The following is a 16,843-nucleotide window of genomic DNA, read 5'->3' as shown; positions in this document are numbered from 1 at the left end:
GATGAGTTTTTAATTACTGGCCTGAATTGGGTTAAGTCCCAGAATAAGGTAATGAGATATTGTTCTGAAGAAGGGTCACTGAATTTGTGAAGTTACCTCTACTTTTGTCACAGATGCTACCAGACTTGCTGAGTTTCTCCAGCACTTTCTGCTTTTGTTTCGGACCTGAGCTCTTTGTTATATAATAAGCTACTATTCCTGCCTCCTGGCACTGCCCAATTGATATGCTATTACAATATCTTTGTTACCTCAGAAAATGAAAGCAATATTCACAAATACTAGCATCATGCTGTGCAAAAAACAGCTGCCTGGAATGTTTATGGGCTTTACTACCACGGTAATGAAGATCATGGTATATTTGCAAAGAAATGTTAAAGTCATATTTGAAGTATTTAAGAAAATGCAAAATAGCTAGAACAGAATTTGCTTTCAATTTGTAGAAAGACCAGCAACTTTGGACTTTTAAAAATTATACGCCAGCATTTGAAGTGCAAAATATGGAAATCTGTTTTTTTTAATCTACCCATAATCCTGTTGACCCAGATTTGAACAGAGAAGGAATGTTCCTATATTACCTATCACATTTCAACATTACAAAAAATTTAATCTCTTGGGAGTGTTAAGAAAAAATCTGCAAGGAATTTGAGTTGAAGATTTTTTTTAAAAAATCTCTTCACTATTAGCTCATTGAGCCTTGAAATAAGTAATAGTGTTTATGTCAGAAAAATATAATTTGCATTACAATACAATGATGTGACAAATTGGATGAGCAGTGAAAGGAAAGGACAAACTTCGAGTCAGAATATATTGATTCATCAGGAACTACTATTCTTGTATTAGGCAGGGGTAGAACTCTACAGAGGTTTGTGGACACAATAAATGTCAACGATTGCAAAACTGTTTTTATACAGTGACTTAAGAGTGAATTTTATTTCGCTTCCAATCAAAATCTGCTTGTTTTTTATTTGAAGCTTTATACATCAGCAGATTGAGCTGCTGCTTTCAATTGAAATGGTAATGATGGCTTCCTAAGATTACAAGAGCTTTTTGTATCTCAGCTATGACAGGGATGAGATTATTCCATTTACCATAAGTAGTAAATTGTGCAGCAGTGAACTGTCATTAAATTTTACTGTTAGAACTGAATCCATTGTCCTTGGCTTTGAATCCAATCCTTGGGGGTCTTGAGTGCTACATTGAACTATAGTATTCTAAGGTAGGTTGGCTGTAACCTTCTCTGTTTTGGAAAAAAGAGGGAATATCTATTATTGGAAGTTCTGAGTTAAGAATGTGCAGCTTTGAAATGTTGCATGCTGGAGTTTGTCACTCGAGTTCAAATTACAGTTAGAGTTGGTATTAGTTCATTGGCTGCTCATAATGAGTGAGTTGTTCTGCTTTGGTTGAGCAACACCTGCTAGCCTGGACAAAGCAGCGTTGACAGCATTCCTACAGGCATTTGGAAGTGGGACTTGGAATGCTTTAACTCTGGCAAGACAGGTTTGGAGGGGGTGGGGAACCTAGCCTTGCTTGTGTTAACTCAGTCGGAAATTTGCCTCTTGTGATCTGAGTAAGAAAGCTGTAATGGTGCTGTGGAGATGTTTTTCCTTTTTTTTGTTGAAGGTAGCTGAAAGAAATGCTTTTAAAGCAGTTTTCAGCTTGTATGTAGAGTTAATTACTTTGGCTGGACAGAAGCGTGAGGATATTACAATAAGAGGGGTAAAGTGGTCACTCACTAGTTATCCCCCACCCTGACCCCAGCCACAGATATCACTTTTGTGTGATGTACCACTCCCAAAAAGTCTAAATATGTAGGATCACATTACTGCAGATGCTGGAATCTGAACTGAAAACAAAAAAAATGCTGGAGATGAGAGCAGTCCAGGCAGCATCCGTGATCAGAGATCGAATGAAGAGTCATCTAGACTCGAAAGGTTAGCTTGCTGTCTCTCCGTGAAGCCATCTGACCTCCTGTAATCACCGGCACTTTTTGTTTTCAATCCAAATGTGTTATAGGCTTATAAATACTAATGTTTCAAGTTATATCTACAGTCATGGCATATTATTGTGCCAAAAATCTCAGTACCAAGTATGTATATTGATGAGCATCTTATGTAGCAGAGCAGATTGCTTATGCAAATAAAGTTGAGATTTGGAATCAAGTCTTACAGTCACCTCCACTATATTGTCTGTGCAGATTTGTTTGTGTTTTACTGTTGTAGTAATTGGAAGTTTCATTTTTTAGCTCTGTTTGAACAGCTTGGGCACTTGCATTTGCTGTAGCATTGTTAATTGTTTTTCATGCTATTCCTTTGGGGCTCCTTGTGGAAGTAGATCATGTTGAATAGCAGTTGATGTTGTGATATTTTCAGAATGAGAAATACCAGAGAGGCCATTAATCCTCTGACACAGCATAGAGCACCATCTGCTAAATGCAGCATGAAAGAAGAACACTAACGAAAGGGTTATGCAAGAGCTGCTATGATCCCAACTGATGTTATTATTGGACAAGTCAACTATCTGAAATCTGGCTTGTTAGACCATACTTTTATTTGGTTTTAACGCGGTGGTCTCTTACTGAAACATAACTACTCAATGTTGCAGGGTTGGCTTTTGACAAGAAAACAGAGGCTTTTTGCACAAAGGAAATGGAGATAAGATAAAATTGAATAAATAAATATATTTGCATATTAACAAATTTGAACATTTCAAAACAGGATAAAAATCTAGCCCCATTAATTCCAAAAGCATCCCTTTGCAATAATCACAGCGGAGTGAATTCCTTGCTCTATCGCCCCTATGGGCTTAACTTAACTGAGGTCTCAACTGTTTTCTTGAGTATCTGATGACCTCTTCCTGGACCTAAATGTAATGCAGCTCAAATGTTTTCTTCTGCAGACAAGCCCTTCTAGATGTCAATCAAACATTTTTTCAGTCTGAAACCTTGATGTAAACCATACCAACCACAACCCCACCACCACCTCTCCCCGACCCCTAGGTTTCTGTTTCACTTTCGTGTGTGAGATTTTTTTGGTATGTGTCTCTCTCTCAGCCTCTTTCTCCCCCACACCCAAGAACAAATGCTAGGCATCTTTGACATCAAATAAGCTCTTATTTTTCTCAAAGCATGTTTAACCATGTATTTGGTCCTGAGCAAGCAGACCCTCATCACCTCCCAGTCATTTAGAATTCAGGATTTTTTTAAACATGGAAAATAGGCAATACTGAAGGAAAAATGGGAAAGATGCTAATTTTCAGGATGATGTGTCAAAGAAAATAACTGAAGGTCAGCATACAATTAACAGGTTTCAGTGATTTTTTGACAATTAGGACATTAGGGACTCATACCATGGATTTGATAGGACATCAGTGTGCAGATGTAAAATTGCACGAAGCTATCTCAGTAAGTAAAGGCATTCCTTCCTCCTTTCTGCTAACTTGCGTCCCTCCTCTTTTCTGGAAAGTGATGGTGAGCTAGTGGGCAATGTTTTCAACTAAGCACTGGGATCAAATGGTTGTTCTCCATGCATAAATTTAGTGGGAATTGCTTGGATAATTTAATCCGGGGGTCATTGCAACAATGCTCAATCCTCTACATGCCTGATCAGATTCAAAGGATGGTGACTAGGAGCCCATTGTTTCAATTCTCACACAGAACATTGTGACCAACTGAAATGTCTCTAACCCTACTCTGTTTAGTTAACCGGCTGTAGAACAATGGAATGCTTTCAGTCTGTACAGCTCAGCAGCTCACTGCTGAAACTTGCCGAGGGTTAAGAAAGGCAACTTAATAGTAGAATTGAAGTAGATTGCAAGATTCAATTATTTTAAAATACTTATTTTGCTTTCTATCTGAATAGATGTGGTATTCATGGGAGATGACAATTTCGCTAAGTTTTTAATTTCTTTATATGATAATTTCTGTGAAGATGAACATTTAGTTGCTAAAATATAGTTGTGTTGAGTAACCATGTTAAAATGGCACAAGGTACCATAAAGTGGACAGTTTGTCAATTTTACCTCTTGTATGGGAAGGGAGAATACACCAAAAATACATTGAGGGTTTCAAGAAAGGTCTGTCCGTTGTTTTTGCTTGGTCAGTGTATGGAAGTGTCATCGAACGTTGAGAGATGAATTGTATGAAGATGTTGAGTTTTTAAAGTATATTTAAACAAATTTAGAATAAAAATATCAAGTTTGAAAGCTGCTTTTATTGATTCTATGGTGTGCCCCTAAACTAAAAGAAAGACAGTCTGACTGCAAGCTGCATAGCTGGCATGGTAGAGCTGAAGCATGGAAGTTGATTTTAGGTCTCAAATGTTTGTACATAAGGACTTTTTAAAAAAAAAATCAGTCAAAGATTAAGATCCTGGACTGGGAAAAAGGCAGGTTTTTGGGGTCTAAAAGTTGAACAGAGAAGGTTGTTTGGAAATGTATTTTGGTGGATAAAACAATGGATGAAAAATGGGAGACTTTCAAAAGAGAAATGAATGGGGTGCAAGCTAGGAACGTATCCGTAAAAAATAAATACAAGTATCCAAAGAGAGCACTCCAGATGATTAGGAATATTGATGAGAAAATAAGGAGGCAAACAGAGACAAATGATGCATACCAGAATAATTATAGGAAATGAAGTCAGGAAGACCATCTCAAATGCAGGAAAGAGGCTTACGCTGGAATAAAGAAGCATAAAGGATGGTGGCTTGCACTAAAATGAAAAGTAACATGTTTTTCAAACATATTGATAGTAAAATATTAGTGCAGGATAAAGTGGGGCTCATAACGAAAAAGTGGGGTAAGCTGCTAACTGAAGCAAGGGGTAGGCAGAAGTATTAATTAATTTTTGTTTGTTTCTGATTTTGCAAACTTAGCAAGTTGAAAATGAGTGTTGAGCAACTCAGCAGTATGGTGATAGATAAAGAAGAGGTACTAAGCAGGCTGGCAGCGCTCCAGGCAGAGACGTTATCTGGTTTGGATGGGATACCACCCAGATTGCTGATAGGCGTAAAGGAATAAATTGTGGAGCCATTGATAGACATTTTTCCAGGTCTACCTGAACACAGGATTGGTTCCAGGCGACTGGAGAACTGCAACTGTGACACTGTTGTTTAAGAAAGGAGCAAAGGATAACTCCGGAAACTACACACATGTCAGCTTTTCATCAATAGTGGGAAAACTGATGTAGGCAAAGGTAAATATGCGCTTAGAGAAGAATAAGTTAAAGCTAGACAGTCAACATGGCTTTGCCTAGGGTAGATCACGATAAATTTAATTGAGCTCTTTGAGGTGATGCAGGCAATGGATGAGGATAGCACTGGATGTTGTATTTGTAGACTTTCACAAAGCATTTGATACAGTGCCATATGGCAGGTCCATTAGCAGATCAGAAATATTTGGGAGTGATGGGCACTTGCAACATGGATTAGAAGCTGGCTAAAAGATAGGAAGCAAAGAGTTGTGATAGATGGGCATTTTGCAAACCGGAGACAAGTTGAAAGTGGTATTTCCCAGGAATTGGTGTTGAGACCTTCACTTTTTCTGACTTACTTCCCTAATTTAGAGTTGGATGTTAAGGGAAAAAAAATCTCTAAACTTAATTGAGAATGATGCTGAGCAACTTCAGAGGGACGTTGAAAAGTTGGCCAATTGGGCAGGTGCCTGGCAGATAAATTTCAACACAAAAATGTGAGGTAATGCATTTTGTTAGAAGAAACATGGAGACCCAACGCAGGCTTGATGGTACAAATGAGGGCAGTACAGCAACAGAGGGACCTCCGGAGTCATGTGCGTGATTCCCTGAAGGTGGCCAAGCAAGTTGAAATAGTTGTTAATAAAGTTTGTAAGATCCTTGGATTTATAAATAGTGGCATAGAGTGTAAAATAATGAACAGTTTTGACAAGGTCAGGAAAGATATTCTGTTTCCAGTATGTCAATAACTAGCAGTCACAATTTCAAGACTGTCAGCAAGACAACTAGGCATGAGATGAGGAGAAACTTCTTTACTCGGAGCTGTTAGGATTTGGAATGTGCTGCCCGGTGGAGGTGGATTCCATGCGAGATTTCAAGAGAGCTGGGTATTCATTTGAAAGTGGTGAATTTTGAGGGCTACCATGATAGGGCTGGAGAATGGGACTAGCTGGGTAGCTCTTTTGGGAGCCCATACAGACACAGTGAGGCAAATGGTCTCCCTCTGTGCTGTAAAATTGCATGATTCCATGATTCAATTAATCTGTTCTGCTGCATTTGACTCTCTTCTTTGGATTATTTTGTACTGAAGTTTGCAGCACAATAACATGCCATGACTGAATGGATCCCTTAAACCGTTGAGGAGCCAGCAGCAGTGTTCAAACCAGATATCTCGGGCAGTTTAAACTCGTAACAGTCTGTTGAATCACCGAAACACAGCCAGTGTACTGTCAATTTCCAGAAGTTGAGTACATGAGAGCAGTTTTGCATTTTCAGCAGTTTGAACATTAGATCTATATATATTTTGAACATTAATTTTATCACATTATAGCCTACTAAATGCATGTTGTAATGTTGACTTAGAAATTTTTCTTGTTCTATTCGTACATTGCAGTTGCTGTAAGATTAGGTTGCTTTTTATTTGTGTTTCTCTTAGTAATGCAACAAAGGCCTTCAACATTTAATCCTTCTCTAGGTGTGTTTGTATTTACATTCTTCAGCTTTCTGCCTACATTTCATGATTTATCAGGCTTGATCAGGACATTGTGTTTTAAATGGGAAGAGAGAGGGAATTAAACTTGAACATTTCTGTCCTGTAAATTGTAACCCCATCAGTTTAGTAGGAAAAAATTCTGCATTAATATCTCATACATTTTTCCTACTTTATGGGTGAATTTCATGCCAGCTCTGAGCATGAAGATTGCTCTCTAGAGTATTGTAAGCAGTGGAGCAGAATATTTAAACGTATATGAATGCCATCTATCATTGTGTGATTCATCGCCTAACCTGTCACATTGTGATTTATGCATGGTTAAGGCACAGCATTCGCACTAGGGCTACCAAGAAATTTCATTAGGAACATCCCACCCGAGGGAGCGAAGATGTTAAAGCGATGCTATGATGCTGACGTGTGTATTTTGAGGTTGGATACTGTGCCAATAACTTGCGTTTATCATTGACACGGAGAGGTTTTGGAGGAGAATTCCAAAGCTTAAAGCCTTGGCTGCTGTAGTAACACTGTTGAATGGTGGTGAAATTAAATTCTGGCATGTCCAGAATTAGAGCAACACAGACCTTGAAGTGTTGTAAGCTAGAAGATATAATGGACGTAAGGAAGGGTGAGGGCATGTAAGCATTTGTAAACAAGGGTGTGTATTTAAAAAGAGGTTTAAACATTTAAGTGTGTACTTATTCAAGTTACATTTTAACATTGTGGCTTAAATGGGAACCTATATAAGTTAGCAAATTGTAGAGTAGACATTTATTTATTTATTCAATTGAAAATTGCTTGGAGCTCATTTAGGTTGCGTTTTAAATGAGAGTTTGACAATACTTTGAATTTGTACTTATTTGCATTTATTATTTGTACGCTGTACTTTGTGTCACGTCTGCATAGCACACATTCAGTGTACTGCCCAATTTGTGGTTCTGCAGTCAATGTATACATAATAGTTTGCATTTAGTCTTGACATTGACAGATTACAATCGTGTTGTGATGCTACTTATCATGCACGCCTTTGTCAATATCTCGGTAACTTTTGTTCATTTCCTTTTCCATATGTGGACCTGGTTTCCTTTAAATATAATTATATTGTAAATATTTCTAGGTTTAAAAATTGCGAATCTCAACAAGCATGTCAGGATATGGATATTAAAGATGCCAAGGGACGAGGGGATACTGTGGGGAGAATGGCATTGAGATAGAAGATCAGCCATAATTGACTTGAATGGCAGAGTAAACTTGAGGACTGAATGGCCTACTTCCTGTTTCCTGTGTTCCTCCTTTGATATGAAATTATGATGCCTATGGGTTGTAAATACTCAAAAGCCAAAATTGTAGATGTGTGCAAATTTGTAGCTCGCAATTCAATGAGCAGTGACACAATTGAAAGTAAATCATAGTAAGCAGCACTCATTGAGCTCAAGAACAGCTCTTCCCACATAACCAAAGCTATTGTTCTTTATACATCTGCTTTAAACAACATAGAATGAGGTCTTGATTCTGTTTTTCAACATTGTCTTAACACAACAATGAATTTTTGTGGATTCTTTTGGAGAAAATTATTTGGACAACACTGCCCAACAGTACAAGGAAGATTAAATTGATGGGTATAGTTAGAATTGTACAATCACTGAAGCAACCAAATTTAACGACTGCTTTACTTTGTTAATGTTCAGCTTGCTCATCCTTTTAGGCTGAATACAGCTCAATCAGTTGCCCATCATAATCATAATCTTTACACTGATTTTTCTTAAGCGAATGCAAAGTGTGAAGCCCTCTGCTTCAGATGAATGTCTGTAAAATCGAGCCTATAGGTGTTAAATTGAAAATTCCAAAATTGGTGATTATTTTTCACCACCCTGCAGTGAATCAGGACGGGAAATTTTTTCTCTCAAGTGAAACATGATTCATTACCAACTGGACACTTTTTTTTCCTATCCATTTCACAGGACATGGGTGTTACTGGCTGGGTCAATATTTATTGCCTGTTTCCTAGTTTCCCTTGAGAAGACGGTGGTGAGCTGCTTTCTTGAATGCTGCTGGCCATAGACTTTAACATTATTTTAAACAAAACCATAGTGAGGCAACCCATCTCAGCGGACCTCAGAGTTTAAAAACCAGGCGGGAAAACACACCGACACTTCGCCAGAGGCTGCACTGAGGATGTTACCCACCGTGGTAACGAAACGTCCGCAAAACAAGCGACCAGCTCAGCAAGCCCACCAACCTCAACAACCATAAAGCAACGTTCCCTGAGAGCTACTAATAATGAGGAGCATTGTGTTCACTGGAGGATAGGAGGTTGAGCCCGGACCTTAGAGATTTATAAAATTATGGGAGACATATGTAGGTTTACTGGTAGTTGTCTAGGTTTCCAGACTACGGGAATACATTTTTAAGGTGAGAGAAGAGAGATATAAAAAAGGACACGAGCAGAAGTTTTTTTATACAGCGATTGATTCGTACTTGGAATAAACTTCTGGAGGAAGTGGTGGGTGTGGGCACGGTTATAGCATTTAAGACACTTCGATAAGTACATGAACAGGAAAGGTTTGGAGGGATTTGGGCTCGGAGTAGGCAGGTGGGACTAGCTTAGTTTGGGGTTATGTTTGGCATGGACTGGTTGGACCGAAGGACCTGTTTCTGTGCTGTATGACTCTACGATCCTCATCGAGTGGAATTACCACGACTGACCAAGATGTCAGATTGGGTGTGGGGCTGGTGCGGAGAAGGCCAATAGGAGGGGGGTAGACATAACAAGGTTTAGAGCTGGATGAACACAGCAGGCCGAGCAGGAAAGCTGACGTTTTGGGTCTAGACCCTTCTTCAGAAAATCTGTCTACTTGATATACTTGATATCTACTTGATTTCATTCTCACAAGTCTACGTGTTACAAGTATATCTTACCATGGATGTCATGGAACGAGTGGCCACCACATAGACACTGTGGAGATGAAGTCCCATCCACACTCTGAAAATACCCTCTGTCATGTTGTGTCACACTAACAAAAAAGGTAAAGGTAAATTTGCTATAGTCTTGCGAGACCAAAGGACTTCTCTCTCATTTGAGAAAAACAGACAACTGGTGATGGTTTAACCTGAGGGTCACCACACCTCAAGCAAACAAAGAGATCGAAAAGGGCAATTCTTCAAGGAACCTCAACAAGTGTGGGGATCAAACCTACACTGTTTGCATCACGTTGCATAGCTCATTTAGCCGGATGGTTGATTTGCTAACTGACCTTCTACCAACAAGTTGAATGGGATAGATTTTGATCAGATGTAGCAACTCAAAAACCACATGAGGGCCATCAACTTCAACAGAATTTATTTAACCACAATCTATAACCTCATGGCCCTGACACATCCTTATTCTAATATTGCCTTCAGGACTGGGGATCAACTTTATTTCAGTAAAGAATACCGGGAGCTGCACCAATGGCAGTGAAAAAATGAGGTGCCAACCTGATGGAAGCTACAACACAGGACTGTTTGCATGCCACATAGCAGATGCAGCATATCAACCAAGTTCAATGATCCCAAAGTCAATGGATCAGATCCAGGCTGTACATTCCTGTCACCTCCAGTCATGAATCGACTGTGGTTTAACTCTCGTGTGAAATTTGCGCATTTAGGGCACAATCTGGTGAGCAGATTCACTGGGTCATATGGTCTGCATCTGTTACTATTTATATAACAGTGTGAAGACTTTACAGAGGACGCAACAAAGATTTGTGGAAATTGGTTCCAGGAATTAATTCGTTCAATTCTGCTTAGAAATTGGTGAAGTTGGGATCATTCTACTTCAAGAGAGAATAGCTGAGAGGAGATTGGATGGAAATGGTTAAAATCATGAAGGGTTCAGGCAGGGTAGATTGTTTGTTTGTTTGGCAGAATATTTCATATTCCTGGAGTATTGTGAAGCAGACGACATGGACGTAAAGGGGTTGATAAAATTACTAAGCAATACACATGGAAACCCTTGTACACAATAAGTGGTTAGGACCTAGAATGCACTACCTGAGTGGATGATGGGGGCAGATCTATACATGGCTTTTGAAAGGGAAATAGAAAAGACCCGGAGAGAAAAAAAAAGTTGTGAAAACCAGGAGTGGCACTGGGTAAATTGATTTTGCAGAGAGATGATCTAGATTTGATGGGCAGATTGGCTTCATCTGCATTGTAACCATTCTGTTCTGAAAAGTGCGAAGTTTACATTTTGGGAGGACCTACAAGGCAAGAGTGTACATGATGAATTATAGGTACCTGGGTTACTGAGGATCTGTGGGACCTTACTGTGCACATATACAGATCCTCCAAAGCAACAGGATGGGTGTACAGAGTGGTTAAGAAAGCACTTGCCTTTATTAGTTAAGGTTTTGAATGCAAGAGCTGAAAGGTTATGATGGAGCTATGTAGGATGTTGGATAGACCATAGTTGAAGTTGTGTTTGTGCAGTTCTGGTTGCCACATTATGGGAAGGATGTGATGTAGAGGAGATTCACCAGGATAAACCCGTGAGCTCCAGAGTAACAAGTGAACCTGGAGACTGTGAAAACAGGAGGCGGCAAGATGAATTTGATCGAGATGAACCAAAAGAGGTGGAAGATTGTAGTCAGCTGAGTGATTTTCCACAAGTGGGTCTTCCAACACTGTTTTGAATTAGTGAAATGGCCACGTTTGACTCTGCTAATAGCTGAAACCTCTTGGTATTGATACAAGATCTCCGGTATGATAGCTGCGTCTGATTCTTTATCTGCGATTGACATTTTAATGCACCATCACAATTAAGACATTTTGTTTTCAGCTATATGCGTGGCCCTGATGTGACTACTTAAGACTGTCGACTCCACAGTAATGCTCTGTCAATCCAGTCAGTTCTATTCCCTTACTTTATCATCTGATTTCTTGCAAAACAAATAATGATGCTTATTTATATAACAAATGCAAATCACTGAATTTTAAACTACTATTCAAAAAGATGTCCTCTTGTGTTGAAACACTTTGTCCACTTAAAGTATGGACAGCCGTCCTGATGCTGAGGTAAACTCTCTGATATTGTGGATGCTGTCACTCTGTAAACATGATGTGAATATTCATGGTCTCAAATTCTCTTCAGACTGGAAGTCGGTGGATAATGTTTAATTTGGCACACTGGGGCAACTTTTCTGTGTACCCTGAATGTTTGGAACATGTTGGCTGGTCTTGTGCATTCTTTTGGAATTAATTCAACATTCTGAATACATTGATGTTTGTAGCCCTCCAAGTTTTAAATGCTGCCTGTAATTGGCCAGGCTGCCATCAATTGCCCATTCCTGAGTGCCCCAAGAGAAGGTGGTGCTGATGCATCTTAATCTGTTAAGTAATGGTTTGATACAGCTGCATGCTCGAGTATAGGTAAGGTCACACACAGGTCAGCATTCCATAAGGATGTTCAGTTCAGTGTCAGCCATGGTTTGGTTGGCAGCACTGTTGCCTTTGAACCACAAGGTACTGGGTTCAAATCCCACTCCAGGGACTTGAAACCAAAACTCAAACTGAGGGAGCACTTCACTGACAGAGGTGACTTCTTTCGGATGATACAGGAAACCAAGACCTCATTTGCCTGCCTGGGTGGCTGTAAAAGATCCAGCGCATCATTTTGAAGAGCAGGGGAGTTAACCCAGATGTTTTAGCCACTCTCTAGGCCTGAATCAGCATCATAAGAAACGTAGTTTGGTCATTCCTACAGAGATAGTAGGAACTGCCGATGCTAGAGAATCTGAGGTAACACGGTGTGAAGCTGGATGAACACAGCAGGCCAAGCAGCATCAGAGGAGCAGGAAAGCTTGACGTTTCGGGTTGGGACTCTTCTTCAGAAGCAGGGTCTCGCCCTGAAGCGTTAAGCTTTCCTGCTCCTCTGCTGCTTGGCCTGCTGTGTCCATCCAGCTTCACACCATGTTAGAGATAATGGGAACTGCAGATGCTGGAGAATCCAAGATAACAAAGTGTGGGGCTGGATGAACACAGCAGGCCAAGCAGCATCTTGTTTGTTAATTGACATTTTTGTATGAGAGTTTGCTGAGCACAAATTAGCTGCGTTTCCTACACTAAATTACATTAGCGACTTTGAAAAGTACAACAGTGACTAAGTGCTTTGTGTCACCAGTTGTTGTGAAAAGTGCTTTACAAGTGCAGTCTGTCTTTTAAAAGATGTTAATAGACCATTTGGATTTTCTCAACAGCTTCGCACCCGTTGGCCACTTTTACCTGATTTCTGAAACTGTTTTTGATGGAATCTGAGCTCTTGTTCCTGGGTTATTGTTCCAGAACCCTTGATTGTGGGTCTAAAACATAACCAATGCAGTAATATTCTGTTAAATGGTATGAAGCATTGTGGTCTTGTGGGATAATGTCATGCTAAGCACATACCCTAATCTCTTTACTTCACAGCTTAAAAGTGCTGTTGTGTTTGTGAATATTTCTGCAATGTTATCCAACATCTGTTCAATTTTCAAATCTCCATTAAATTGACCAAGGGATTGAAATTGCAAGCAGATGAAACAGATCCCTTGTTTGGCTGTTAAATAATACGTTGTTTTGATTTGTGTTGAAGGACCTTAACACTTTTCAATATGAGCATGTTTAGCATTTGGTGTTCTACAAGTGCTATATACATCTTGGGGGTTAAAATAGTATCAGAGATAATGGGAACTGCAGATGCTGGAGATTCCAAGATAATAAAATGTGAGGCTGGATGAACACAGCAGGCCAAGCAGCATCTCATTGTGCTCCTGAGATGCTGCTTGGCCTGCTGTGTTCATCCAGCCTCACATTTTATTATCTATATACATCTTGATTGCTTTGTACCGTTTCATACCGAAACATTTCTTAGTTTGTAATCAGCGGAGACATCTTGTCGTATTTTCAATTTACTGTACTTTTAGGATTTGGCTGAAGCTCCTTCTTATTGATGGTATAAAAGAAAACAGCCTCCTGAGATTATTCCTGTCATCCTTAACTAGTCAGGGTCAGTGCTGACAACACATGGGGCTGCAGTTCCTGTTTTGGAGGAGAGAAGAATAGGTATGATTTCAAACTGATACAAGGAAAAATTACAAACGTAGGTATGCTCAGCTGGTGATGTGTCTTTTATTCTAGTTGGGGGAATAGATGAATCCTGTCTTTTTTTGGTTTCCTTAAGGTATACATCTCTCTGTTTCTGAGTTGACCTGCCCATTCCATTCTCTTTAGTCTCAACAAAAATCTCCTACTGGAGAGGGCATAGCTTCCACTATGGGCATAGTCCCAAGATGTAGAGAGTTATCAAATTATCCTGTAGAATGTATTATAAAAATAGAATGATGGCTACAGAAGTGAGGGAAAAATAAATCTTAATGTCTTTTAAGAGCCCACCCTCCCCTTTATCTGATCATACAGGCATGCAATATAATTTGGGCTTACATTAATAACAAATTTTTAAGTGTTGATTTGCAATTCATAACGTGACTCTGAAAGATTAAACAAGCTGCGGTCTGTAAGCATATTGTACCTGTATTTGGTTTTTGCGTGAAAATGCCGGCATCCTTGAGAACTTGTTACAATTGTGTGTAGGTATGTGAGAATAAATAGCCACCTTCATTTTAAAACTAAAGGTTTGCTGCTAAATTATTTAATTGGAATGCACCCCTCTAATTTCATTACGAAACATATAGAAAACTCTCGCATGCTAATCTGACCTATATCAGAAGGACAGTATGTGAAGTAACCACAGTAAAACTGATAACTGTGTCATCTGTAAATGGTTGATATTAATGCTGTTACAATTAGTACTAATTTTGCAACCAGTTACACCATCACCATGATTGTCACCCATTATATAACACCACTAATGTAACAAAACCTTTTGCGTTAATCAGCTTACAAAAAAAGGGAATTGATCAAAGTTTGAGTGAATCAATCAAGCTCAGGAAGTAGTATTATTCCCCCCTTTGCAGGAATAACTCCATTTCTTTCTCTTTTTCAGAAGCACTATTTCTTTTTTCAATGGCAATTTGACTCCAGTGACGGCTTTTATCATAGTACTTCACACTCACTTCAGTATTGCAATGTGCTTGTACTAAGACTGACACTTGCTGCTGTTTACTGTCAGACAAACTATTTCTTTCCAATGCACCACCGCCACCAAGTAGAAGTCCAGTTTCCTTATTCAAAAGTATTACTGTAATTTGCTGCCAACAATTTACAATCTATATTAATGACTTGGATGCAGGAATAGAAGGTAAGATAGCCAGGTTTGCAGATGACACCTAAAATAGGTGAGAAAGTAAGTTGCAATGAAGAAATAAGAAATTTAGAAATGGAAATGGATAGGTCAGGTGATTTGGCCAAAACTTGCCAAATGAAGCTTAGCATGGATAAGTGTGTGGTTATCCAATTTGGTCAGAGGATTACATAGGGAACTTGTTATAGAAAAGGAGCAAAATTACAGAGTGCTCTTGTGCAAAGGAATCTCGCTGTCCTCATGCATTAATTGCTGCAAGCTAGTTTTCAGGTGATAAGAAAAGCACATGGAATTCTGGTGTTTATTGCTAAAGGAGTAGTGTATTAAATAGGGAAGTGTTGCTGCAACTGAACAAGGCTTTAAAAGACCACACCTAGAGTATCGCATACAATTTTGGTCCCCTTACTTGAGGAGGAACATAGCTATAATGGAAATAGTTCAGAGGAGGTTCACTAGATCGATTCCAGAGATGTGTGCTCTGAAGAAGAGTCACTGGACTTAAAATGTTACCTCTGCTTGCTCTCCCAACATGTTGCCCACACCTCCTGAATTTCTCCTGCAATTTTCTGTTTTTGTCCCAGAGATATGGGGTTTATCTTCTGAAGAGAGAATGAGCAGTTTGTGCATATAGTGTCTGGAGTTTAGAAAAATGAAAAGATCTGAGGTTCATAAGATGCTAACAGGGATTGACAAAGTAGACGCAGGAAGGATATTTCTCTGTGGGGCAATCTAGAAGGATAGATCACAGTTTTAGAGTAAGGAGCAGCAGATGAGGAGAAATTACTTTTCTCAAAGGGTTGTGAATCTGTGGAATTCACTCCCCTAGAGTGTATTGGTTGCTGGGATGTTGAATAAATTTAAGGAGAGGCCAGACAGATTTTTAATTAGTAAGGGGTTAAAGGGTTATGGAGAATGGGCAGGATAATGGAGTTGAGGCTGAGATGAGATTAGCCCTGATTGAGTCAAATAGCAGATTAAGCTAGAGGGACTGAATTTCCTCCTTGTTCTTGTCCTCATCCTGCCTGTCCCCCCACCTCCCGCAATGTTCTGATGTTGCAATGTACCATCAAAATGGTTCTAATTATGCTGTGTTAAATTCTGATTAACTGTAAAACAGCCAGTCTTGCTGTTCTCGAATTAAAGTATATATTCTTGTCGTGGTTAGTAATTCAGGGTAGTTCTGAGGAAATGCTGCACTATACAAGTTTTATGACATCTTTTGAGATTCTTTCTGTCCTCTCAGCTGATCTAACAGACTTCATATACACTGTGAAGAAGAGCAGGAATTTGTTACAGTATTTTGAGTTATGGTCTTCCCTTAGCCATTGTCTCACGAACAATTAATTGGTCATTATTTGCTCAACTCGGATTGGTTGCTACTCTCTCTTCCTAGATAATAGCGGTGACTAATCAGGAGCATGTGGTGCGTATGTATCAGGGACGTGGCCTCGTAAATGATCCATTGACGATCATCAATGCCTCACCAGTCTAGACCAGGTTATTTAATATCAAGCTATTTGACAGAATATTGATCTTGTGCTTGATGAAGGGTTTAGTGACGAAATTCCCAATTAGACCCAACTACTCCACATGAGGCATCAGTTGTGTAGTTGTAATTAATAAGTGGAAATTAGAAAGCTTTCTGATTAAATCCAGAGTCAGGCAGAGCTGTCAGTTCTCGCCTGTTTTGTCAGTCTGTTGTATCAGATATTCTGGTGATGCCATCAGCATCGTTGGAGACTTATGAAGGGAACAGTACGAGGCAGTGGCACATGAAGGCCAAACCTCTCTATGTAGATACTGTGTTCAATTTCTGCTGGGACCAGTCAGAATGGGCCTTGGGAGCCATAGTAAAGTTGTGGTAATAATGAGGTTGACTGATCTTTTGTTTCCC

The 16,843-nt window shown here is 39.4% G+C and overlaps 1 protein-coding gene across 7 annotated transcripts in view; it reads left to right on the top strand.

Moving 5' to 3' along the window:
* Positions 1 to 16,843, top strand: part of mib2 (MIB E3 ubiquitin protein ligase 2) — a 224,315-nt gene that overhangs the window by 119,800 nt on the left and 87,672 nt on the right. Inside the window, exon 1 of one of the 7 annotated variants that reach the window (XM_048561342.2) lies at positions 7,033 to 7,106. The exons of the other annotated variants lie outside the window; for them this stretch is intronic. Coding sequence (XP_048417299.1) covers positions 7,066 to 7,106 — 41 coding nt within the window. The 5' untranslated portion in view covers positions 7,033 to 7,065. Of the gene's footprint in view, positions 1 to 7,032; positions 7,107 to 16,843 lie in introns of those variants that run through there. 7 annotated transcript variants of the gene reach the window in all.

The sequence above is a fragment of the Stegostoma tigrinum genome, chromosome 28, assembly GCF_030684315.1.
Source record: "Stegostoma tigrinum isolate sSteTig4 chromosome 28, sSteTig4.hap1, whole genome shotgun sequence".
Lineage (NCBI taxonomy): Eukaryota > Metazoa > Chordata > Chondrichthyes > Orectolobiformes > Stegostomatidae > Stegostoma > Stegostoma tigrinum.
This window is presented reverse-complemented; position numbering and strand designations above follow the sequence as displayed.